Genomic DNA, 27,723 nt, shown 5'->3' with positions numbered 1-27,723 from the left:
GTGAACTGGGCTGAGATGCTTTCTCAATATTCAATTGCTCTTGTATATAAAGTTCATTCCCATACATATGAGTATGCGTGTCTATGGATTTGGTTTTCTAGTCTTCCTGGAGTAACACCTATCCAATCAGGTATCCAGATCTTTTAAAAATGTTTTTGAGTTCATTTTTTCCTCATTCTATTCAGGAGCTTCTAGTGTGATCTCTGTCAGAGTAGTTGGTAGTGGTACCTGGGCACCACCCATCTAGTTCTTCTGATCATGGAACCTTAGGTTTGGTGTCCATGGACTAATTGCTTCCATGTGTCTTTCATTTTCTTATTCTTCTTTGCTCCAGTCTGGGGGGGGGAAGCAATAGTTGCAGTAACAATGCTTTTTTACTTCCCTTGTTTGAGCCAATAAATACCCTTTTGCTTCAAACAAACTGAGTTTGGTTTTCTTGAGTCTTACTTTCCATAACTGTAAACTGAAGTTCATGATATCAATTTGGCAGGCTTTGGGGAACATACTATGGCAATATAAAGCATAGAGTATATGCCCAACCCCAAATCCACTGCCATTAAGTTGATTCCGATGCATAGTGACCCTATATAGGGTTTCCCAGTTTTGTAAATCATTACAGTAGCAGATTGGAAAAATGAAAATTAAAAGTTTATATTTATAATTCTTTAATTTGGAGACTACTTTTGGATTTGTAAAAAGATGGCTTTTGTGGGGGTGGTATATAAAGACCAGCCAAGCATCTCAATACTCTCATTTTTCTCCTGGACAAGTTTTGCATTTTGAAATAAAAATACACCTTTCTCCCAATTTCTCTTAGGTGGCTTGGGTCATAATTATAAAAGAGAATTTAAAAAATGGCTTTAAATATCCATTTTGGATCAAGTACATAACATTTTAAAATGATTTTTCTCATGAAATATATATAAAAGAGCATACCAATTAAACAATTTCTATATATAAACTCAGTGATACTTAATATGTTCTTCCAGTTGCACGGCCATTTTCCTTATTCTTTTCCAAATCATTCCTTTCCCATTAATATAAACCAAGTGCCCCTCAGCACCTCATTTAACCTTTTGAGATACTATTGTCATTTTGATTATATATATATATATATATTTTTTAAATGAGCTGATACCAAGGGCTCAAGTAGAAAGAAAATATTTTGAAAATGATGGCAGCAACATATGTACAAATGTACTTGACACATGAATGTATGGATTGTTACAAGAGCTATAAGAGCCCCCAATATGATGAAAAACAAACAAACCCATGATGGGGAAGTAGATCTATGTGCATATATTTATAGGTTTAATATTAAAGTTGCAGATGGACATTGGGCCTCCACTCAATGCATTCCATGATGCTCACCTTCCCGATAGGATCGCTGAAGACAAGTGGGTGATGCATAAGCAAATGTGATGAAGAAAGCTGATGGTGCTAGGTTATCAAAAGATATAGCATCTGGGGCCTTAAAGGCTTGAAGGTAAACAAGCGGCCATCTAGCTCAGAAGCAACAAAGCCTACATGGAAGAAGCACACCAGCCTGTGTGATCACAAGGTGTTGAAGGGATCAGGTATCAGACATCATTTTAACAATATATATTAAATATCTTGAGTAAATTGAGAAATGAAAAAGCCAGTGAAAATTTTACTCTTCTAACACTTGTCCTCAGTATGTTCAACACCCCCTGGCTCTTGCTCGCTTTGCAAGCCCTACTCTTGCATTGGGATTCCCTCTTACTATTGTTGCTTCAGGCCCAAAGCCTTCTTTCACTTCCTCTTATCTGAGCACATTTGCCCAATTTTTTTATGCGTGATATTTGTGGGGTTGTCAGGGGAGCCAGCCTCTAACAAATCGTCATAGGCCAGGCAGGGGCAATTGTACAGCAATAATAAGTAAAGATTATAGTAAAATCATAGAAAACATGAGAGATAGAAGAGAGATTGAAATAATAGTCAGACACATGGTAGCATGCTCACCTCAGCCCCACTTGGTGGTCCATGTGGAGAAGGGAGATGGGATGACAGGAGAGGGAGGGGAAGGAGGACAAGGGGAGAGGGGATGGGGAATGAGGACTTGGGGAAAGAGCACCCCGGGGGAGAGGGAGCTCTTTATTTCTAACCAAGGGTTAGAAACCTTTTGGGGGCCATGCAAGCCCCCTAATTACAGGTAAAGACATACATCACAGGAAGGGGTTGTACTATGGGTGATACAGTAATGGGAGGGGGACGATCTAGGGGTATCCATGCAATAGGAAGGGGAAGGATTGGGGGTACACATGTGACAAGGTGGGCGGATCCTAGATTCAGGATGTCAGCCTAACTTTGGATGTTACTGAGCAGGTTTGACCTGTTCTCTGGATCTCCATGGAAACAGTTGCTATCCTTATCAGTAGGGTGTGAGCCCCACCTACAGTGAACCAGATGTCTTCAGGGAGAATATCTCTAAGCATATGACCTCCCACTATGTGCTGGCAAACAGCCTTTAATGTTTGGCATATCTTTGGGGGGAGATAAAGCTGGGGAAAGTCTTTTTATATCCCACATGGGGTATTCAAAAAGTTCATATGAAAAACTATGCAAGGATTTTTTTTAAGTTATGGCATCAAAATAATCTTGTCATAAAATGTCTGAACAGGATCTAATGTGAAGTGGTAAGAAGGAGAAGACATAATTTTTAAAGATCCCCATTCAGACCAACAGGGATTCTAGTAAATTAAAATAAAAACAGATATCAGATTTATGGGGAAACATAGGTGGAAGAATGGTGAAATGATTAATGCTTTATGAAAAATTTATGGGAACAATACCCCAAAGAAACCCACAGTTTACCTAAATAAAATTTGTTTTAAGAAGGCACGAGGGGGATGTTGATGAAGCCCACAGCTGCAGAGAATCCACATCAATTTGCAAGGAAACAATCTTTTTCCTGTCCTAATTGAAGAGGACTGGCATTGAACAGTAGAAACAATAGCCAACACTATAGACATCTCAACTGATTCTGCATACAAAATTCTGATGGTACAGTTGAAGTAGAGCGACTTTCTGGGTACCAGAACGGTTGCACCCAGATCATCTGCAGATAAGAGCAGGGTTTTCGATGGAAATTTTAAACAAGCAGGATAAAAATCTTGATGCATTTCTTGGAAGAACTGTAACAGGAGATGAAATAAACCGCTTTTACCAGTATGATCCTGAAGACAAAGAAATGGCTACCGAAAGGTGGAAATAGTCCAGTTACAGCTAAAGTGGACCAGTTGAGAGCAGAGGTCATAGCACTAGTTTTGGGGATGCTGAAGGCATTTTGCTTGTTGACTTTCTAGAGGGCCAAAGAATGATAATATCTGGTTATTATGAGAAAGTGAGCCACTGCTTTAGAAGAAAAATGCCTTAGAAAAACTTCATTAGAGAGAGCCTTTCTCCACCATGACGATGCTACTGCTCATTCTAATCAAGGGCAATTTTGAGGGACTTTCTGTGGGAAATCTTTAGTTCTGATTTGACCCCTTTGGACTTCTTTTTGTTTTTTAATATGAAAAAAATATTTAGGATGGACTAAATGACTAGTATCATTGCTTAGAAAAGTGTCTTGAACTTCATGGAGCTTATGTTGAGAAATAAAGTTTTAAAAAAATGTATCTTTCAATTACATTTTTACACAAATATTTGGAAGTTTTATCACATTTGCTACCTTTCTTCTCATTGACTCATACAAATTTTCTCAGAGAAGTTTTCCTGAGCTGCCCCCCCCCTTAATGGCTGTAAAAATCCAATATGATCCTTTAGAATTCTGATCACATTACTCCTATGTTTATGTGGTTATTTGCTTAATATCTATATTTTATACTACATTACAAAATTCACAGCAGCAAGGAGTTTATTTTGTTAATCCCCACAAAGTCTGGTTCATACCAGTTGCCATAAAGTGAATTTTGACTCATGGTAACTTTGTGTGTTTGAGTAGACTCTGTGCTCCATAAACTTTTCAAGTGCTGGTTTTTCAGAGGTAGCTCCCTGGACCTTTCTTTGGGGGCACTCATGGGTGTAATCAAACCCCTAGCCTTCCAGTTAGCAGCCAATCATGTCAACTGATAGCGCCACTTAGGAATTCACCGGAATATCGTTTCAAACCCAAACCAAATTCACTAGCATTGCGTCAATGGCAACACACAGGAACCCTATGTATAGCACAGGATAGACTGTAACTTTGCGAGAGTAGTTAGTAAGCCTTTGTCTTTCTCTCTCTGAGCCAAACTGCTGACCTTGGGGATCAGAGCCCAATTTGTACGCACTGTGCCTCCAGGGCTCCCATATATAGTACATACTTAGTAAACAGTTGTTGGATGGATCTGTAAGTGGCAAGGCAAATGTTAACTACTTAGTAGAAAATGGAAGGAGCACTGGTGGGGCAGTGGTAACTAACCAAGTGCTTGCTAACTAACCAAAAGGTTAGCAGTTTGAACTCGTCAGCTGTAGGAGAAAGATTCAGCAATATTCTTCAGTAAAGATTTACAACCTGGGGACCCTAATGGGACAATTCTATTGGACTTCAAATCTGATCCTGTGATTCCCTAACTTCAAATCCCCACAATGTTGCCCTCACATTATGGCCCAAACTGCTTTCTCTGTTACCAAAGGCCTTGCAAAGCTGGATGTAGCCACGCCTCCAGCCTCTAACCCTCTTTATCCTGTACTTGTGCCCACAATACTAAACTACTGACCTCCCTATCTTGCTCACACTGTCCCATTTGTCTAGTAGGTGTCCCACTGTGGCATATCTCATCGTTCAGATTAGGAGACTTCCTAAGAAAATCTTTTAGAACCTATATACAACCTCTTATGGCAGGGCGGGTGGTTGGAGTGTTAGGTGATACTAGATAGCCTAGTAGAAAATTTAAACACAATAGGAATGGAAGGTCAGGAGTCTCTTTTCTACCCTCCAGTTCCTTTATTTTTGTATGTGTTTTCTGAGATAGTCAGTACATATGCAATACTAACTACCTCTCCATATTTTTACTAGAATACATTCCAAACAAGGTGCTTTGTACATTTTTCACTTGATAACTTATCTCAGAAATCATTACATCTAAAACAAACTAAATTCACTGCAACTGAGACAATTGTGGCTCATAGAAACCCTGTTGAACAGACTACAACTACCCCTTTGAGTTTCCAAGGCTGTAAATCTTTATAGGAACAGTGGCACAGCTGGTGGATTTAAACTGGTTACCTTTTGGTTAGCAGCCCAACCTGTAACTCATTACCACCAGGGCTGCTTTATAGATTTTATTATTTTGAAAAGCTGCAATGATATTGGTGTTGTAAGTATGCCTTAATTTCCCATGCAGTTTCTTGTATAAAAATTATTTCTAGCAAGTAATGCTGCAATGTGAAAGTTTTTGCACAAAATAGATTTCAAATTCTTAGAAATGGAAATGGCTAGATTTCCATTGAAAGGCTAGGTAGATTTTAAATATTGAGACATATTGCCTTTTAAGACATTCAGTAGATCTAATCTTCCCAGCAATATAGTCTCTGTTGTCAATATTAGACTAGATTTGTCTAAACCACTAGGTTTTCAAGACTGTGACCTTTCAGAAGCAGGCCACTATGAATGTCATCTGAGGCACCTCTGAATGAGTTTCACCGTTTCCCCTGTCGTGCACTTCACTATTTGTGCTAGTCAGGCACTCGTAGAATTTACATTTGTCTGACAATTGAATGTCCCTCAGTACATATTTCAGCGAATTCTTTTTAAATATAGAAGCCACAAAAAAAGTCACTGAGTAGATTTGTAGCATTTATTACATGCCAGGATCTGCAATACGAGGCTTACGGGACACTCAGTGGGCTGCTAGTGGCTGCTAACAGAAAACTGTTCCAACTTACAAACCCCTTCGCGAGAATGATGTGGCAGTCAGCTTCCATAAAGATTTACAGCCTTTGACACCCTTATGGGGTGGTTCTACTCTGCCTTACACGGTTCCTATGCGTCAGAAAACACTCCAAGGCAGCTGTAAATGGGGTTGGGCTTTTTGCTAAGCCGCTTACCTTCTCCCCGCCCCTTCCACGCGCATATTCTCTGCCCCCTGAAGGCGTGCCCAGGACAACGACCGCCCTTCCGGTGACTTCGTTGGTCGAGCGAGACGCCCGTCACCGCAGTCCCGCTCAAGCCCCGCCCTCGCGCTGCCCTTCAGAAGCTGGCCATTGTCAAGTGGAGCCTCCGAGGCGGTCTGGTCTCTGGAGGCTCCCGAGCAGATCCCGGGCGGTCGGCGTGGGGGCGGAAGCCCGCGTGGGGAGCGCGCGCCGCGGCCCCGCCCCCTCGGCACGCAGGCTCCGTGCGAGCTCGCGCACGCGCGCGCCCACCGGAGCCTGGGTCCGACCTGCGGGGACGGGGCGGGCTGAGACCCGGCTGCTGAGGCACGAGGGGAGGAGCCGAGCTGCCGCCGTCGCCGCCGAGGGGAGAGGAGGATGTCTGCAACTCGGGCCAAGAAAGTGAAGATGGCCACCAAGTCATGCCCCGAGTGCGACCAACAGGTGGGCGCCGGGGGCCGAGCACGCGAGGCGGAGGGGCCAGCGCGCGGGCGGCCGGGCGGACGTTGCCTGAGGGCCGTTAGCTCCAGAAAGGCGCTGTCGCCCGGGTCCCGGCGGCGGAGCGTGGGGGCAGTTCCTCCGGGTGAGAGTCCGGAGCCGGGCAGGCTGCGCCGAGAGTTGCCAGGAAACGCCCCGCGGCCGCTCGCTGCCCGGCCGGTGTCCGCTGGGCTGCGGCCGGACGGGCGAGTCCCTCGTTGCGGTGACCCGACGGCGCGGGAGGGGACCCGCTGCCGGGACCGGTGACAGCCGCGCAAGTGGCCGGCGTCTTCCAGTTCCCGGAGCCCCGGCTCGAATGCCCGGGGTGCTGTACTCGAAGCCCAAAGCCCAGGCCCTTGGCCCGGAGAAGCCCGGTCTCCCTCGAAGGGGGCGGCTTTGTTCCGTTTCAGAGGAGCACGGTGGATCCCCTCTAAAGTGCCCCCACCCGCTTCCCACAGCTACTAGGCAGCCATAAATGTGACCCCAAAAAAAGGGAACAACAAAAAATAAGTTTTGTAAAATTGGTTACCTTTTACCTAAATGAATTATTATTTTTCTAAGTTTATTTAATTTTGCTATTACATACAAATGTAAATTCATTCACAGTTTTAAATAGAACATTATTGAATAACGTCCTTATTATAGCCCCCCAGCATCCACTATTACAAATTTTGCTGCTTTGGAGTTTAGCATTCCTGCCTCTAGATCTTTAAAAAGATTACATGTATTTTCGTGAATGTCTCATGACTGCTATGTATGCTGAATTCATATCTTAGCTGAATTTTTATAATTCCATTTTGCTGTTTCCTTCGTTTAAGGTAAGATTCCTTAACTAGAATAAATAAGATGTTCCTTTAAGCCTTCCAGCTAATGAGCTAAAACTCTCAAAGCCATCTGTAAGGCCTTATTCTCATACAGACATATTTTCCCCTTTACAGTTTCATTTTTTTCTTTCAAAATGACTACCACTCCCTCCTCCCTACCCCCCCCTCCTCCCTACCCCCATCCCTTTTTCAAAAATCAAGGGAGTCATTTGGAATGACTGGGGACTTCTTTTTAAAATCAGAATTTATTGCCTTTTATAGGGAGCAGTCTGGTGGGTTGGCCAGATCTGTTACATGTTTTACTCAGTATCTTTTATGGACAGTAGTAGAAAAGCAGCTCAGAGAAAGACACAGCAGTTTGTTAACTCTACCAGCATGCAGTTTAAGAACCAGTTAGCCATGATTTTCAAAGTAGAGCATTATCTTTATTTTATTATTAATTAAATTGATCAAATCCTGACACAATGGGACTTGAACATTTAAGTTTCTTTTCAGGAGATTGTTAACAATATTTAAATCATTTCCATTTGTTCTGGTTAATGATTTAGAAGTGTATGGTTTACCTGGAATGCATTTTGCATTCCTGTTACAGTAAGGCACACATCATTTTTAATCCTGACCTTGTTTTAATTGGCATAAAGTAACTTTTCAGGAGAAAAGGACAAACAAAAAAACCTGTTTTTAATACCCTGGCTAAAAGTAAGAGGAATGGAAAATAAACTTGTGGAAATCCCTACAACATTTCAACAAAACATTAGCATTTTACTCAGGATTGCATTAATTTTGTTACAGGCACATATGTATTTTATATCAGACCAACTAAATAGTACATGTTGACTTGATATGTCTTTTACTAAATGCTTTGGATAATATAACGTGAAGACTAACACATTTGGTGATTCTTTAAAAAAATCATTTTATCGACTTCGTACAACTCTTAATCACAATCCATACATCCATCCATTGTGTCAAGCACATTTGTACATTTGTTGCCATCATCATTTTCAAAACATTTTTTTCTACTTCAGTCCTTCCTATCAGCTTCTCGTTTTTTCCGGTTCCTTCCCCACCATCCCTCCCTCATGAACTCTTGATAATTTATAAATTATTTTTTCATGTCTTACGCTGACTGGTGTCTCCCTTCACATATTTGGTGATTTTTTTTACTGATTTTTCTGGAAAAAAAAAAAGTACACACTGAATAGATTATTTTTTTATTGTGATTAGCTGTATTATGATTTAAAATGACAAGTTTGTAATTACAATCTGGAAAAGTTATAATCCATAAAAACTTTAAAATACATCGTAAAATGTGTATTACAAAAATTTGGTCATTTCAACCATTTTAAGTTTAAAATCAGTGACATTAATTACATTCACTATGTTGTGCAAACATCACCTCTAGTTCCAAAAGTTTTCATCACCCCAAATAGAAACCCAGTACCCTTAAGTAAAAATTTCCATTTCTCCTCTCAAGATCTCATAACTCTTGTTTATGCATTTGCTCAGTCTAGATATTTTATGTAAGTGGGACTATATTATATTTGACATATATACACTTTTAAAAACAACATCTTAAAATAGTGCTGTGATTTTAACTTGCCTGAATACTATTAATTAGGATTTATAGTTGATACATAAATGTAAAATCAACTGGAATTTCTCCAGTTGAATTGATAGAGTATGATGTATGTGTATTATGTGTATATTATGTGTTTTAAAAGAAGTACCGAGATCAGCAAACAGATTTTCAGTTGCTATATAACATCTCTCTTGTAGTCCTCAATTTGGGCCTACTGACGTATAGTGGGTACTTAACATAAGATCAGCAGTCCATATTTACTGCCCTGGTGAGGATTTAGAGTGTTAAAAACTCTTATGGCGTAGTTCTTTGCCGCCAGTCGCTATGAGTCAGAATCAAATTGATGACAGTAGACTTTTTAAAATGTAATTCCAAACATCTGCTATTTGGGTTCTGTTAAGCAGCAATGACTATAAATAAGTTCTCTGTAATGTGTTTTAGAGCCTTTTAAGTCAGTGATAACTGTAGGACCACATTTTTTTACTATAGATTTTTACATACTTGTTAAGCCTAGAAGCATTTTAAATAAATACACTTTCAAGGAATGATTGATTAGTACACCCATAATAAACCATCAATAAAATACTTTGGAATTTTTTTAGTTTAAAAATGATAAAAAGTATAGCTTTAGAACTCATTTACTGTCTGCAGCATTATCAACTGACATTTGAAGGAAGTAATAATTTAATAAGGAAAATATTACCAGAAATGCCCCATCTATTTCATAATTCTTTTCACAGATTCTCTTTGTGGTGATGCCCCCTTTCCATCCTGCTCTTCAATCCTTGGAGGGAGAAATACTTTCTATTAAGGAAACAGACTATAGAATTAATTACCTCAGACACCTGAATGCTTCTTGAGCCTAAAACATTAGTCAATGTTTATGCATCTGGATCCCAAAGTCAAATGTGTATTTCTCATTTAACTCCAGCAAAATCTGTTAACTCTTTGCTATAACTTATTGTGTACAAGACAGAGAACTATTATTTTAAGTATATGAACAGTAGCAGTATGAAAATGTTTGCTGTACTAAGGAACTGTTAAATGAACATCTGTTTTCTGAATTGCATTAATGTTAAAACAGTTTAGGATAAATACTGTACAGTGTCTTTAAATAGTGTATTTAGGACATGAGCTAGTATCTTTGAGGTTGGCTTCTATGAAGATGTGTACATAAGAAATTTCTTTTAGAAGGATCCATACAGTGCTCCACCTCTATGAGTGGTGGTTAGGAATGTCCAACTTTTCCAAACACTGCTATACCATGCCATTATCTTTGATAGCAATTGCTTTTATTTCTCATCACTCTCTTAGCACCATGACAAACTCCCACTGCCATTTGGTAGATTCAACCTTCTGACTGGCTCCTTAGTGTTTCTGAGGTTGTAAACCTTTACAAGAGGGAAAGTGTCTTTCTCCTTCAGAGTAGATAGTTTGAACCATTGACCTTGTGGTTAGCAGTGTCATTCTGTCACCCTCCAGTCTTTAGGATTCTCTAATTGTAATGTGTCTCATAACTCATGAAGGAAATGCCTCACAGTTGTAGAGATTGACAAATCACAAATCCCTGGGTCAAGTGTAAGGTTGGAGGCCTCTTCTGACCAATGTGACTACAGGGGCTGGTAAACCAAAATTAGCAGGTCAGATGGCTGGCTACAAGACTTTGGAAGGTAGCAAATTAGGTCAGTTGATAGGCTACTGACTCAAATAGAAAGAATTAGAGGTCAGATATAAAGACAGGATAGATGCTGGATCCAGAGTAAGGGAGTGTACTTTGCCAAACATTTCTATATATTGGATACAGGCCATACCCCTTAACTAAGGGCATTTAGTGACGAGTCATATACCCTCTACTGAGATGGTAAACCAAGAATACAGTCCATTCTAATTAGCAAAATAAGCAACTCAATATGACAATATAACTATGGGCATAGAACCTAGGATTCGTAATACACTACAAAATAGAGGACTGTAGAAGAGCCATATTAATATACCACTGCAATGTGAAATTAAAGACTAACATATCAGCTTAGGTCAGACAGACTTTATTAAAAATGCCCAACATTAACTTATCAGTCATGGTTGGAAGAAACTATATCACATTCTTAATAAAGCAAAATTTGGGGCATATCTGGAATTTATTATTTTTATGAGACTGCTATTATTATTCAATACAAACTAGAGATCCCGTCAATATTTTTATGCAAAATGAAGAAACTTCGGCCAAAATTTCAGTTAGTTTAATTAGACCTTAATTTTTATTCTAGACTATGAATCATTCTGTACATAGATGGATAAAAAGCTTTATAATTAACTAAACTTTTCTATAGTTAGAACAACGGGCGAATTGAATTTAGTTTTACAAAGGGAACTGCAATTTTCTGTAGTTATTCAGAATACTTATTGAGAATAATATCTGACTTTGGGTGAATATGTCTTGATTTCATGGCTTGCTAAGGTTAATATTAGTGATGTGATTATAGAGGAAAATTCTTTAAATTGTTCTCAATTATTTTTAATAAATTTGAGTTTGAAAAGTTTATGTTTGGGCTCATACACTGTGTGAAACAACCAAATCCTCAAAACCCTTAGCTGTTAGAGTTAATTCCAGCTCAGAGCAACCCCATAGGTTAGAGTAGAACTGTTTCTGTAAGGTTTCCAATACTATAATCTTTTCATTTTTATTTTTTAAACTTTTTATTCTGCAATTAGGTGATGGTGTACAGAGTAGATCCACAGTTCATACACATTTTTTTCAACTCTCCATCACATTTGCTTCAGTGTACCGTCAATTATCCCACTTCTTCCCCGTATTTACTCTTTCCATTCCTCCTTTCATGACCTTTAGAATTTTGGCCTTGGACAAATGCTGCCCTTTTGATTGATTTTTGATTGATTTGGGGTGAGTTCATTTCCAGACCTGAAGGGTGACTATGGAGCATAGTCTTGAGGTTCCCACCAGTCTTGTTTGACTAGTTAGATGGTTTTTTTTTTTACCCCGGCCACCCACTAAAGCCATGCCCATCATGCGGTCAGCAAGGACTAGTTAGATTTTCATTTTGAGTTTTGTTCCCCATTTTTCTCCCACTCTATCCATAGGGTGGGTCACTATGAGTCAGAATCAACTTGATTGTAAGTGATCCAAGACATTGATGTGATCCTTTTCAGAACAGTTTGTAGTGGTAGCTACCATGTGACTCTTCTGAGCTCAGCATCCATAAGGCCATTGAACTAATTGTTTTCGTATGTCTTTTGATTTTCATCACTCTTCTTTACTCCGGACAGGGAGAGACCAATAGTTGCACTTTAAATGGCTGCTAAAATGCTTTTAAGATGCCAGTTGCTACTCGCTGAAATAGAACATAGAGCATTGTTTCTGTGAAGTACTATGCCAATCTTTTTAGAAGTAGATTACCAGGACCCTTCTCCCACAAATCAACTGGTGGGTTCCAACCATGGACCTTTTTTATGTTAGCAGCTGAGCAATTAAACCACTGCATCACCAGCATTCTTTTGAAAAGAGAAAGGAACTGTAAATATTTTATAGTACTCTCAAGTGTTTTGTTCAAGCTTTTTCGTGGAACTGAGGCTAAAAGAACTTATCTTAGGTCTTAACTCCTCCATTCACTTCCATTCTTTTTTGCTTGTTAGTATACTTTTGCCCCTGTGGTTGTGATAAATATTCCTATTTTGCCAGTGGTATCGGCATCTTTCCTTGTCACACTAGAGCCATTAGTCATTTCCACCTATTCTAACAGTCATTGTGGGTCCGGATCTTGTTTTCTTCTTTTGAAATGTACCAGACCACCTTTTCTCCATTTCTGTTTTAACCTGTACAGTTAAGCTTTTATAATCTAATGGCTAGTAAATCTCGCAGCTTTTAACCTGTCACCCCTTTCCAGTGTGTCATTCTGTTCTCTACAATAAGCTGCTATCAAACAAACCGTTTAGGAAATAGACCCTCCCACCCCCATTCCCCGTGTTACTCTGGGTTGACTAGAGAAACAAATCCAGAGACACTCATGTGAGTAAGAAAGAGCTTTATATAAAGAGTAATCGTACAGTAAGAAAACACCCCAGCCCAGTCCAGATCAAGTCCTTAAGTTCGATATTAGCCCATGTGTTCGAAACCAAACTATAAATTCCTCTTCAGACTCATGCAAAATATGCAATGACTCTAAATGCAGGAAGACCACAGGCCAGTTGGGTTGAAAGTCTTGTGGATCCAGTGGCAATGGAAGCATCGTAGCGCTGCTAAGGGTCTCCATGTGGTTCCTCCAGCTCCAGGGTTCTGGCTCCAACAGTGTGCCCCATGTGGCTTGTCAATAGGAATGTCTCACCGGGAGACAAGTGGAGTCTGTGTAGCTGGCCTTCAGTGAGCTATTTGTCTCTGTGGCGCCTCCAAATAGGTCATCAAGCTGCAACCTGATTGACAGGCTAGACTCCACCCCTTCACAAGTTGACACCAGAATATGTAATTATCACACACACACACTCTCCCTTCCTCCTCAACCTCTAATCCTATTATACTAGTAGTTTTGTATGGGCTCCTCTGTAGTGTTAGGTGGCTAATCGAAAGATTGGCAGTTTAAAACCACTAGGTGGTGTAGTAGTTCCGAGTGGGGCTGCGGTGCCATGGTTGGCAGTTCAAACCCACCAGCATCTCCACAGGAGAAAGACTTAGCTTTCTACTCCCATAAACAGTTACTGTTTCAGTAACCCGCACTGGCATCGCAATGAGTCAGCATTGACTCAGTGCCAGTGAGATTGATTTTTGAAGCCACTAGACTGGGAGAAAGATAGGTAATCTGCTACCATTAAGGCTTACAGCCTCAGAAATAACATCCACCTGTTCTATAAGGTTGCTATTCAGTAGAATCAGCTTAAGAGCACAGATTTTACCTCATTTTTACTGTATGCATGTACAAGAAGGCTTCAGGAAGTTTGTGGGAAATTCCCAGGGTCTTTTCATGGCATTTTTTAATGACTGATTTGAAGCCCCACCTTGTATTATTAAGCACTAGTAAAATGTGAGCATGTAAAGCACACAATACTTTTTCAAATGCATTGTTATACAGAGGCGGGGTTTAAATCTTTAATGTAGGTTATCACCGAGTTTAGAAGACCATATAAACACTTAAGAGGTTTAATAGAAAAATAGTTGCCATCTTTTTTTCTTTTCTATCTTATAGGTTCCTGTTGCATGTAAATCATGTCCCTGTGGTTACATATTTATTAGCAGAAAACTTTTAAATGCAAGACACTCAGAGAAATCATCACCTTCTACAGGTAATTTGTGAGAATTTACTGCATTTTTGGCTTTTGGATATAAAATTTTAAGTGTGTGAAATTACAATTTTTTTCTAATGAAGTTAAAAATTTAAATCTGTTTATCAGTTACTGTAAACAGCTCTTGACATTGGTCTGCTGTTCAATGCATTTAAATTTAAATGTTACTTTCTCCACAATACTGCTAAAACTTCAAAAACCATTTTTTTATTGGATGGTTGAGCCATTGGAGGATTTGAAGCAAGGGAGTGACCTGATCTTGCCTTTAAAAAAAGTCTTATTAAAATATAATGGACATACAATAGAATGCATATAATTTCCTCTTTTTCCTTGTGATTTCCTACCTGCTACTCTCACCCCAGGAAATCACTGATCTACTTTCCATCATATTGCAGAACTTTATAGAAACGGAATCATATAGTATGTACCCTTTTTTTAAAATGACTCTCACATAATTAATTGGTATTCATTTATATTGTTACATGTATCAATAATAGTTAATTCTTTGTTACAGCTTTTGCTTACTAGTAGTATTCATTGCACACTTTGTTTATGTATTCACTTGTTGATGGATATTTGGGAGTTTTCCTGCACAATGCTGGTTAAATCTTCAAATCTTTTTATTTTTGTTTTAACCTCAGGGCTGTGGGAAAAAGGAATTGGTTTTGCTATAAATATAAATTTTCGATATTTTGGCTATTTTCCATAATTTAGTGATTTGGAATAACTAAAATATTGTTGGTTATTATTTTGAATTTTTCCTCTTCTATTAACGTGGACACATTGGGTGTGTTCATTGGCTGGTATTTAGGAAAAAGTAAATTTTGTTACTTTTTCTGTGATAAAATCAGAACTACATAACGTAGTCATCCCAAAGCAAGAGTAGGTTAATTATAAATGTTTATTGAGCACTTGCTTTAAGTCAGGCACTATCCTAAGCCTGAAAGTCCCTGAGAAGAGCAAATGGTGTGTGATCAGCTACTAACTGAAAGACTGGCATTTTGAATCCACATAGCAATGCTATACAAGAAAGACCTAAAGAATTTCTATAAAATTACAGCCATTGCAAACCCTGTGGAACAAAGCCCTACTCTGAAACGTGTGTTGGATTCAATGCAGTGGGTTTAGATTTTTGTTTCATTCTAAACTTTGCACATTAAATGTGTCTCTAATACCAAGACAAGTCATAGAGCTTACTTTCTGGTGAGAGAGGAAGATAAACAGTGAGCAAATAAGTAGGAAAAAAGTCAGTTTGTGATAAATGCCTTGTAGGATATTGTAATGTTGTGCTTTCAGCTTGTAATTGGAAGGCTACTTTTGATTGGGTGGTTAGAGAAGACCTCCCTGAGGAGATGACTAAAGACTGAATAGGAAGGCAGAGTGATCCTTGAGAAGATCAGAGAGAAGAACATTCTTGACTGATGAACAAATGTTCTAAGGCTGGAAATTTTGCATATTATAGGAACAAAAAAGACTAGTGGGTTGCTATCATTACAGGAGAAAAGAGGTGAGGTCAAAGGGCCAAATTCTATAGTGCTTTGTAAACCAGAATAAAAGTTAAGGGTTTTACTCATAAAATATGATGCTGTAATAGGGGAGAAGGGAGATGGCATGTTCTAATTTACATTACTAGATCATTCTGACGGCTGGGTAGGGAAGTTTTTAGAGGGTGCAAAGATGGAAACAGACTTGCAGTTAGGATAACTAAAAGAGGATGCTGACTTAGAGAGTTGGTTATAGTAGTAGGTGATTCAAGAATTATCTATGTTTATACTGGTGAGAGGGCTATTTATTCTTTGTCACTTTAGAAGTAGCAAGGTTTAATTCTGTTTCTGCTTTAGTTCTGTTTCCTTTCATCATGAGGATATCTTATTTCCTATTGATTCTTAAAGACAGACTGCTGACTTGCAAGGTCAGTAGTTTGAAACCACCAGATGCTGTTCAGAAAAAAGATAAAGCTTTCTGCTCCTCTAAAGACTTAGAATCTTGAAACCCTGCCCTGTAGGGTCAGTATGAGTCAGAATGGATTTTATGGGAGTGAGTGGCTATATAGAAATACAGACAGCTTATTTAAAAAATAGTTCTTGACTCTTAGTCACTGAGAGTTTGATTTTTATCTGGGAGACCCTGAAATGATTCATTTAGTAATTTTTTAGTATAATTTTATTTATTTTTGAGAATATATACAACAAAGCATACACCATTTCAACATTAGTTTTTAGTGACATTGATAAAATTTTTTGAATTGTGTAACCATTCTCATCCTCTTTTCTGAGTTATTCCTCCTATTAAATTTAGTAAGGTTCCTATCCAATATTTAGTTGCTATTGTCACTTTAATCTTATATAGATAGCTCTTATAAGAACATAATGCTCTCTAGGCAGGTAACTTACTGGTTTTAGTAAATTATTCTGCTGGTACTGTCAGGTCAGCAAGTTGACAGTTCAAACCTAGCACCTGCTGCTCTGTGGCAGAAAGACGAGGCTGTCAGTTCTTGGAAAGATATGCACTCTCCCTATGAATTGGAAACTACTTGATCGGAAGATGGGCAATGGGTAGGTGTTGTTTGGTTTTAAGAAGATTTCAGGGAATATTTTTGGTTTAAGGTTTAAAGATTATTTCAGGGCAGTAATTTCAGGGTTTTTCCCCAACCCTCAGAGCTCCAGGCAAGCTGGTGTCATAGGAATTTGATATTCTCTTTTTCATTTTTACTATTCAGACTCCAGGCATTCCATATTGAATTACAAGAGAACTGAGGTACTACGTTTAGGTACTAAATCTAACTTGGGACATGAAAGACTTATGCATTGAAAAAATATTGCTGAAAAAGATTAAACAGGATTTATCTAAGTGGAAAGATGCTTCTTGTTTTTGTAATAGAAAGACAATATTGTTATGATGTCAGTACTACTCATAATGACCTACATATTTTATGCAATCCTGATAAAATTCTAACTATATTCTTTATAGAAATAGAAAAGTTAATCTGGAACATTATGTGGACTAGCAGAAGGCCCCAGACAGCTAAAGCTTTTTTGTTTTTAATCCATTCTGCCTTTTAGCTGAAGAATTTAGTTCATTAACACTCACTGTCATGACTGTTACAGTGACTTGCATGAGTGAGACAAAAGGAATTGTTACCAAATCTATTTGTTACCAAATTTATTAAATATTTTTAATATTAAAAATGTTTTCAGTTTGACTGAGTTCTTAATAGTTACATACTATTAATTGCTAGGTTGCTGGTTGCTGTCAAGTATATTCTGATTTGTGGCTAACTGCTCCTTAAGAATTTTCAAAGTTATGACCTTTAAGAAGCAGATGATCAGGCCTATCTTTTGAGGCACCTATGTGTGAGTTCGAACTGTCAATCTTTTGCCTAGTAATTGAGTACTTAACCATCTCCCTATTTCTATGTATGTTATTTTGAAGGTATAAAAATAATAGCTAGAGTTGTGATCTATGATACAATTACTGATGTCTCTCTGTCCAGCACAAAGAAAAGTGAAAAAAATTGAACTTACCACCATCAAGCCAATTTCCAACTCATAGTGACCTTATAAATCAGAGCAGAACTGACACTGTGGGTTTCTGAGACTGTCAATCTTCATAGGAATTGAAGGCCTCACCTTTCTCCCAAGGAGCTGCAGGTAGTTTTGAACTGTTCACCTTGTGATTAGCAACCCAGTGCATAACACACTAGGCCACCAGGGCTCCTAGAGAAAATTACTAATCGATGGATATAATTAGTCCAAAGGACCAATGGACCATGTGAATCTCAGCCTCCGGGACCCTGAGACAAAAGCACTAGATGATGCCTCGCTACCTGTGTTAGACAGGGTTCTCTAGAGAAACAAAACCAGGACGCTAAAAATTTTGTATATATTTATATAGATGGATAACATAAGAAATAAAACACTCTATAAAGCAGTACAAATGGCTCATTGCAACTCACTTCTGTGAGACAGCTAGTACAAGTCTTGAGGGCTGTGGGGTAGTCCTCCTTGGAGCAATTCAGGCTCTCCAGCCTTAGGCAGCAAGCAGGTCACCAACAGTCAGCCATATGACAGGGTCTGACAGTCCTCAGCTCAAGAGATGTACCTTCCAGTAGCGTGGCGAAGCAGATCTTGAAGGAACCTCAAGTTACAGCGGCACAGTCCACAGGTCAGGCGTCACACAGATAGTGTGGCTTGCAAATGAAGGCACAGAACAAAGTATCGTACACTCCGATAATCAAAGAGCAAGAGAGAAAGAGACGAGGCTCGCCAAGCTATTCATCTCTCCACCCTTCAACTAATCTCACGTGTTCATTGGCCATGTTGCTACAACAAACCTACCTATCACACCGGCTACTATCTACTCTAAAAGGGGTCATATTAAAAGGCCTTAGAAAGAGTTGGAGAAAAATGTATGAGACAATAAAAAAAGACCAGGTTTATTGGCTGGATAGAAAATGATGGGTCCTCTAAAACTTTGGCCTTAGTTACCTTTCAGGCCTAGAATGGAGCTTAACTGCTGTGGCTCCATTTTCAGCCAAACAATAGGTTTGCAAGTTGAACAATAACACTAGGGAAGTATGCACTCCTTAGAAAAATTAACCATACAAGGTCAAAGGTCAGCATTTGCTGAAGAAGGCAGAAAGGGTTAGAAGATCATAGAAGATGGAGACAAAACAGGGTAGAAGTGAGAAATGATGATACATTGTGGGTATTATAATCAATGACATGAGACAAAATATATGAATTGCTGAATGGAAAACTTGTAAACTTCCACACCATTCACATAAAAATTTCAAAAAGATAACTAGTATCTTTTAAAACATGAGTTTTTAATGTTCTACCTCTTAATTTGGTGGGTAGCCACTAGAGTCTTAAAAAGCTCATTGAGCAACCATCTGAGGTCCAACTACTGGCCTCTCATCTGGAAGAAAGAAGAGTGATGAGAATCTAAAGACAAACCGTGAAGTCCAGTGTATTAATTGACCACATAAACATCAGTCTGCACAACCATGAGACTAGGTAGTGCCTTGGACAGAGTGAGAGACATCTGTGGAACAAAATTTCTAATCATAAAAGAAATTTAATAATTTAGTAATTTAAAGCAATAGCATGCAAGAAACAAAGCTTTCTGAAATAATAAAATCAAAACTCTTGTCAATTAAATAATTAATAAATTATAAATCATTTCTCCATTATTTTTTGATTAAATGTGGATCCTGTTTCCATCCCCCTTCTTTCCTAGTCCTCTGACTGTGTCCTTGGGTAAATGCTGCCTTTTTTTTTTTTAATTTTTTTAATTTTTTTACATTTTATTAGGGGCTCATACAACTCTTATCACAATCCATACATATACATATACATACATCAATTGTATAAAGCACATCCGTACATTCTTTGCCCTAATCATTATGTTTTTTTTTTAATCTTTTTATTGGGGCTCATATGGCTCTTATCACCATCTGTACATACATCAAATGAGCAAAGCACCCTTATACATTCGTTGCACTCGTCACTCTCATGATTCACCTTCCACTTGGGTTCCTGGAATCAGCTCGGTTTCCCTTTTTTTCCCCCCCATCCCCCTCCCTCCCCGATCCCACCCCTGGTCCCTTGATAGTTTATAAATAATTATTATATCTTATCTTACACTCCCCGGCGTCTCCCCTCACCCGCCTCCCCCTTGCCAATCTCCCAGAGAGGAGGTTACACATAGATCTCCGAGATCGGTTCTCTCTTTCTACATGCCCTTCCCTCCTGGTGTCGCCACTCCCACCGCTGGTGTTGAAGGGTTCGTCTGTTCTAGATTCCCTGTGCCTCCAGATCCCCACTGCACCGCTGTACATCCTCTGGTACAATCAGGTCCGCAAGGCAAGGTAGGATTGGGGTCATGATGATTGGGAGGGGAGGAAGCGTTCAGGAACTAGAGGAAGGTTTTGAGTTTCATTGTTGTTACACTGAACCCTGTGTGGCCCATCTCCTCCTCACTACCCCTCTGGAAGGGGTGTTCAGCTCTCTACAGGTGGGCATTGGGTCCCCATCATGCACTCCCCCTCTTTCACGGTGATGTGATTCTCACCACCACCCCACCTTTGATGTTGGAGACCTGGTCTCCTCTGTCCTTCATGGTCACCTATGTTGGTGTGCTGCTTCCGTGTGGGCTCGGTTGCTTCTGGGCTAGATGGCCGCTTGTTTGCTTTCAAGCCTTTAAGTCCCCAGACGCTGTATCTCTCAGTAGCCGGGCACCATCCGCCTTCTTCACCACACTTGCTTATGCACACTTTCGTCTTCAGCAATTATGTGAGGAAGGTGATCACACAATGATTGTTTTTGTTCCTTTGTATCTGCTACATGGTCCATTCAACACCTTGTATTCGCTTAGGCTGTGTGCTTCTTCTCTGTGGGCTTTGTTGCTTCTGAGCTAGATGGCCGCTTATTTGCCTTCAAGCCTTTAAGACCCCAGACGCTATATCTTTTTTTGATAGCCAGGCACCATCAGCTTTCTTCACCACATTTGCTTACACACACGGCTGTCTTCAGTGATCATGTCGGGAAGATGGGTATCCTGCAATGGGTGCTTAGCAGGGCGAGGAGCTATTGTATTGGGGGATTATGCATGAGGAGGCCCAATGTCCATCTGCTACCCTACTACTGAACCTATAAATATATGCATATAAATCTATTGCCCCCATAATCATAAATATATTTACATATGTACATGTCTGTATTTAGGCTTCTCTGTATGCACTTTGCCTCCTACTCCTTTCCTCTATTTCCTTTCACTTTCCTCCCGACCCATTACCATGTTTGGCCTTCATTCTGGATTCAGTAGTTCCTCTCAGTTACCTTGCTCTTGGTCACTCCCTTCCAGTCCTCCCCTCCCCTCCCTCCTCTGGTTTTGAACCATTCGCTGTTCCCTTGTCCCTGTGTTGGGCAACACCTCCTCCCTTCCCCTACCTCCCACGCTCTCATGTCCCTCCAGGACCGTTGGTCCTGTTGTTTTCTTCTCTCATTATTTGTCCAGCCTATCTTGTCTAGGTGGACCTGCTGACATAGTAATATGTGTATACAAATGGATATGACTTTGACTGCGCCCAAGTGGCCCATAAGAACATGGCTTTGACAGAAGCAACATCAACACGCTGATAAGCAGAAAAGCCACTAACATACAAAATTTACAAGGTAAAAAACAAAATTGATCATTCTAATGTGGAGGTAGGTGGGTTCAATTCCACAGTCAGCCATATGACAGGGTGTGGCTTGCAAATGGAGCCACACACATTTCTCCCAACAGAGCAACTGGTGAGTTTGAACTACTAGCCTTGTGCAGCCTGATCCCCAGAGCCATCAGAGCACCTTAATTTATGACAAATCCACATTTAATCAAAAAATAATGGAGAAATGATTATTGCCAGTACATTCTATAAACGCAAAGTGACATTAATTGACAAAAGAGTTTTGATTTTATTATTTCAGAAAGCTTTGTTTCTTGCATGCTATTGCTTTAAATTTCTATACCTTCATATATATGAATATGGGTTGTGGTTCTTAATATAATTTCTCTTGCTTTCTATTGAAAAATGTTTATTTCACTATATCATCTCTGAACTTAAACTTTTAAGTTCTTTTTTTCCTTTTTTAAAAAATTATTTTATTGTGGGCTTGTGTAGTTCTTTTTTTAAAAAACATTTTATTAGCGACTCATACAACTCTTTATCACAATCCATACATACATCAATTGTATAAAGCATATCTGTACATTCTTTGCTCTCATCATTTTCAAAGCATTTGCTCTCCACTTAAGCCCTTTGCATCAAGTCGTCTTTTTCCCTCCCTGCCCGCTCCCCCCTCCCTCATGAGCCCTTGATAATTTATAAATTATTATTTTGCCCTATCTTGCCCTGTCCGACGTCTCTCTTCATCCTCTTTTCTGTTTTCTGTCCCCCAGGGAGGAAGTAACATGTAGATCCTTGTCATCGGTTCCCTCTTTCCAACCCACTCACCCTCTACCCTCCCAGTATCGCCCCTCACACCCCTGGTCCTGAAGGTATCATCCACCCTGGATTCCCTGTGCCTCCAGCTCCTATCTGCACCAGTGTACAGCCTCTGCCCTATCCAGTCCTGCAAGGTAGAATTCGGATCATGGTAGTTGGGGGAGAGGAAGCATTTAGAAACTGGAGGAAAGTTGTATTCTTCATCACTGCTACATCTCACCCTGACTGACTCATCTCCTCCCCTAGACCCCTCTGTGAGGGGATCTCCAGTGGCGGACAAATAGACTTTGTTTTTGGTCACCACTCTGCACTTCCCCCCTCATTCACTATGGTATATATATATTTTTGGATGATGCCTGATACCTGATCTCTTCACCTCGTGATCGCACAGGCTGGTGTGCTTCTTCCATGTGTGCTTTGTTGCTACTGAGCTAGATGGCCGCTTGTTCACCTTCAAGCCTTTAAGACCCCAGACGCTATCTCTTGATAGCCGGGCACCATCAGCTTTCTTCGCCAAACTTTTACGTTCTTAATCATGTGGTTTATTAGTGACAATTCTATCCATTTAAAAATATTCTGCATCGTGTCTTGTGATGTGTTCTAAGACTTACTGGTTTCAGAACTGCTGCACTGGTGTTGCTGTGTTCTTTGTACTCCAGGGATGATCACTCTCATATAACATGGAGGTGGTTGTTGTGTACAGGTTTGTTTTATTTGTAGATAAAACATTTTCAGAAATTGTTTCTGATCTGAAAAAATTTGCAGAAAACGCATGGTGGTATGTTTTCTGGAGAATGTCTTTAATTATGTGCATTCACATTCTCCCAACTACTCTGGATTCTTTGCATCAGAAGGCTCAAGTTTACAGCTCAGGGTAATTTTCATGCATGCTGTTATTGTCCTCTGGGAATACTTATTCAGTAGTATATCAGGATTACCATCCACAAGAAAGCTGAACAGATAATTTACTTTTGATATTTAGTGAAGAAGTACGAGGCAGTCATTCCAGGACTAAATACCTCAGTGAAAAGGGAGGCATAGATTAGACCTTTATTTGTTGCCTATCTTGAAAAGATGTGGCATTCATCCTCATAGTTGCAAGGTAACTACCGCACCTTCAGGTATCCCCTAAACATTCCTTGTAAGAAGAGAGAAGGGTAAAGGGGGCATGTCAGCTGTGCTTCATTTAAAAAAAAAAAAGCTTTTTGGGAACCCTAACCAATTCCACTTCCATGTCATTAAGTAGATTTCCTGGCCACTTCACCTTAAGTGGATACTGATGTGTATATTTTGGCTGGTCAGGCACATTGCCATCTTAAACAAAACAAGATCTTTCTCATAATTAAGAGAAGAATGAATATTGGGTAGACAATTAGCATTTCTCTTATAGATGAGTACTAGATGTCTTTGATCTTTCATTTCTCTGTCTTGCATCTCATATGTATTTTATGCTCTTTCCAGGTAATTTCAGTGATTTCCCATACTAGACCTATAATTTAATTTTCAGACATGTCTATGTTTGTTGTTTAATCTGTCTTTTGCATATTGATTGCGTCTATCTCATTTTCTACTTTATTTTCCATAGCAGTTTATTCTTATCAGTATAGTTATGTTTGTTTACTTTAATGACTTGCTTGTTCTTGTGAGGCTGGAAGCTTTGTCACTGGTATTTCAGATACCCACAGGGTTACCCAGGGTAACCAGGCTTCAGCAGAGTTTCCAGACTAAGAGTAGACTACAGAGAAGTTATAGACTGTCTACCTCAGAGAAATTCACCACTGAAAATCTTACAGATAGTAGCATTAAAACATGGTCAAAAATAGGGACAGTGGGCAACAAAGGCCCAAACATAAGATCATTGTGAAAATGGTGCAGGACCAAGCCACGTTTTGTTCGATTGTGCATAGGATTACCTTGAGTCAGAAGGGACTCAATGGCACGTAAAACAATTCTTCAAGGGTAGCAAGGGCCGTCTTAATGAGAATTTCATTGAGGATCTTAACCTATCCACCCTATCGCCTTGATCATGCGCCATTAGACATCTTTTTGTTCTCCAAACTCAAAGAACATTTCAAAGTTCTTTAGTGGTGTCAAAACTGCTTTTTTGATCTGGTGTAAGTCAAAGAGTGCAAAAATTCTTCAGGGAAGTGACAGAATTGCAGAAAGGAAACACTGCCGTCAAAAGTGTGTAGTCCTAGATGGAGAGAGGGCATATTGTGACAACTGCTTCACATTTTGATAGTTTAAATAAACGTTTCTGAGATGTAGCAATACTTTTTATCTTACCCTGGTATTTTTTTTATAAATCATTTTATTGGGGGCTCTTACAGCTCTTATCACAATCCATACATACATCCATGGTGTCAAGCACATTTATACATTGTTGCCATCATCATTTTTAAAACATTTTCTTTCTACTAGAGCCCTTAGTATCAGCTAAATTTTCTGTCACCCTCCTTCACGAACCTTTGATAATCTATAAATCATTACTATTTTTTCATGTCTTACATTGATGAGTGTCTCCCTTCACCCATATTTCTGTTGCCCTTCCCCCAGGAGGGGGTTACTGTATATACTCGAGTATAAGCTCACCCGAATGTCAGCCGAGGCACCTAATTTTACCACAAACACTGCATTAAAAATGTGCTGAAAAACTCGCTTACTCCTCTCCCCCCAGAAGAATTTACTTCAGAGGACAGCACTGAAGCTACAGCTCAGGGAGAGGGACATGGCTGATCAGAGCACACAGGAGCAAATGAAGGGGGAGGAAGAGAGAGTGGAGCATATCCTGGCCCACCAACCCTTGAGGACGATATCCCCGCTCAGAGCAGCTAATACAGAGGACCATATGGCCAGCCCCACTATGAGACATGACATCCCTCACTGACCAACTGAAGATAACACTGGAGACACTGTGGGAATTGCGTCCCAACGTGACCCCACTACACTGAAGCAAAACACTAATGGCATGCAATAGAATAGCAAGGGGAGCAGAGCAAGGAGATCCCAAGGGAGTACCAAAAATAGACTCTGGGGCCAGGGTGTGGTACCCCATCAGACTAACTGGAAAACACTTCTGAAGTTCAACAAACAGACCTTGAGCTATTTACAGGCTTTTCTTTCTTTTTTAATCATTGTTTTGTTTTCTTTTGTTGCTTTGTTTTGCTCTAGTTTTTTATGCATATTATTATCTCTGCAGGTCTATTTAGATAAGACAGGCTTCATAAACAATCTGAAGGAGAAAACAATGGGTGGTGGTGGGGGGCAGACATGGGAGAGGAGGGGTGGGGGAAAGGAAGTGGTGTTAACAAACCCAGAGACAAGGGAACAACAAGTGATCCAAAATCGGTGGCAAGGAGGGTGTAAGAGACCTGGTAGGGCTTGATCAAGGGCAATGTAACCAAGAGAAATTACTGAAACCCAAATGAAGGCTGAGTGTGTATGATGCACAAAAGGAAATAGAGGAAAGAATTAGGAGGTGAAGGGCATTTAAAGGTCTAAATACAGGCATGTACATATATAAATATATTTATATGTGATGATGGAGAAATAGATCTATGTGCATATATTTATGGTTTTAGTATTAAGGTAGCAGATGGATATTGGGCCTCCACTCAAGTACTCCCTCAATTCAGGAGCACTTTGTTCTATTAAATGGCATTCCATGATGCTCACCTTCCCGACAGGATCGCTGAAGACATGGGTGCATAAACAAATGTGGTTAAGAAAGCTGATGGATCCTGGCTATCAAAAGATATAGTGTCTGGGGTCTTAAAGGCTTGAAGGTAAACAAGAAACCATCTAGCTGAGAAGTAACAAAGCCCACATGGAAGAAACACACCAGCCTGTGTGATCATGAGGTGTTGAAGGGATCAGGTATTGGGCATCAAAGACCAAAAAAATCTTTCCATTGTGAATGATGGGGAGTGTGGATGGGGACCCAAAGCCCATTTGTAGGCAACTGGACATCCCCTTACAGAATGGTCACGGGGAGGAGACGAGCCAGTCAGGGTGCAGTATAGCAACGATGAAACATACAGCTTTCCTCTAGTTCTTAAATGCTTCTTCCCTCCCACTATCATGATCCCAATTCCACCTTACAAATCTGCCTAGACCACAGGATGTACACTGGTACAGATAGGAAGTGGAAACACAAGGAATCCAGGACAGATGATCCCTTCAGGACCAGTGGTGAGAGTGGTGATACTGGGAGGGTGGAGTAGAAAGGGGGAACTTTATACATGGATTTACATATAACCTCCTCCCTGTGGGACTGACAACAGACAAGTGGGTGAAGGGAGACGTTGGACACTGTAAGATATGAGAAAATAATTTATAAATTATCAAGGGTTCCTTAAAGAATGAGGACCTGATACCAAGGGCTCAAGTTGCAATGTTTTGAGAATGATGAGGGCAGCAAATGTACTTGACACAATGGATGTATGTATGGATTGTGATAAGTTGTATGAGCCCTCAATAAAATGATTTTTTTTAAACGCGGCTTATACATGAGTATATATGGTATATGTAGATCATTGTGATCTGTTTCCCCTTTCTCCCCCCCCCCCCCCACCTTCCCCTTACTCTTGGTATCGCTACTCTTATTGGTCCTGACGGGGTTTATCTGACCTGGATTCCCTGTATTTCCAGCTCTTAGCTGTACCTGTGTATATCCTCTGGTCTATTCTCAATTCTACCTTGCTCTCATATTATGGTTACTAATCAGTCAGTAGAAAGTATCTACACATACCTAAGGAAAATAAAAATAGTAGTTTTCACTTCAGCTCAGATGAAGTAGTTTCTGACATACTAAAAGTATGCTGTATTGACGGTTTGTCCTAAGATGTGTAAGAGCCCCCAATAAAATGCTTAAAAGAAAAAGTATGCTCTATCATAGATGCAATGTAATGAGGGATTTTACTCAATATGGTAATTTAACTGATAAGACCGTAGCCAGACCTAGTCTGTACTGAGAGCTGCAGTCCTGATCTTCATCAGCAAGTGCTCCAAGCAAGTGCATAACCGTAAAGCACAGCAAATATCTTTTAAGTGTTCTCTATCTTCAGTCCAGCTCCATCAGACACTAGCAGTGATAGTCCTCATTTCATGTCTTCTTCCGAATTTGACTTCAATTTCTGACAGTTCTGTTGATATACTGCAATAACGGTCTTTAAACTATTTTCACTGACATTTTACTGCTATTAGTGATAGTGTTTGGTATTTTCCACATCTATTGGATCACCTTTCTTTATTACATGCAAGAATATAGATCTCTTCCAGTCATTTGGCCAGGTAGCTGTCTTCCAAACTTATTGGCATAAACAGTTTTGGATCCACTTATGGAAACATCTCAGTATTCCTTCATTTCCTGGGTCTTGTTTTTCTCCGCTGTCATCAGTTCAGTTTAGACTTCTGTAATATTGATTCTTGATCAGATACTACTTCCTGAAATGGTTGAATCACCA

General features: G+C 39.8%; 1 protein-coding gene across 2 annotated transcripts in view; it reads left to right on the top strand.

Moving 5' to 3' along the window:
- The first annotated feature begins 6,210 nt into the window (after positions 1 to 6,210).
- C18H16orf87 (chromosome 18 C16orf87 homolog) overlaps positions 6,211 to 27,723 on the top strand; it is a 41,154-nt gene continuing 19,641 nt past the window's right edge. The window contains exons 1-2 of one of the 2 annotated variants that reach the window (XM_075536599.1): positions 6,211 to 6,540; positions 14,172 to 14,268. In XM_075536599.1, coding sequence (XP_075392714.1) covers positions 6,475 to 6,540; positions 14,172 to 14,268 — 163 coding nt within the window. In that variant the 5' untranslated portion in view covers positions 6,211 to 6,474. The remainder of the gene's footprint in view (positions 6,541 to 14,171; positions 14,269 to 27,723) is intronic. The other variant, XM_075536598.1, reaches the window with a different exon arrangement.

This window comes from Tenrec ecaudatus, chromosome 18 (genome assembly GCF_050624435.1).
Source record: "Tenrec ecaudatus isolate mTenEca1 chromosome 18, mTenEca1.hap1, whole genome shotgun sequence".
NCBI lineage: Eukaryota > Metazoa > Chordata > Mammalia > Afrosoricida > Tenrecidae > Tenrec > Tenrec ecaudatus.
The sequence above is the reverse complement of the archived record's forward strand: the minus strand, read 5'-3'. Positions and strand labels throughout refer to the sequence as shown.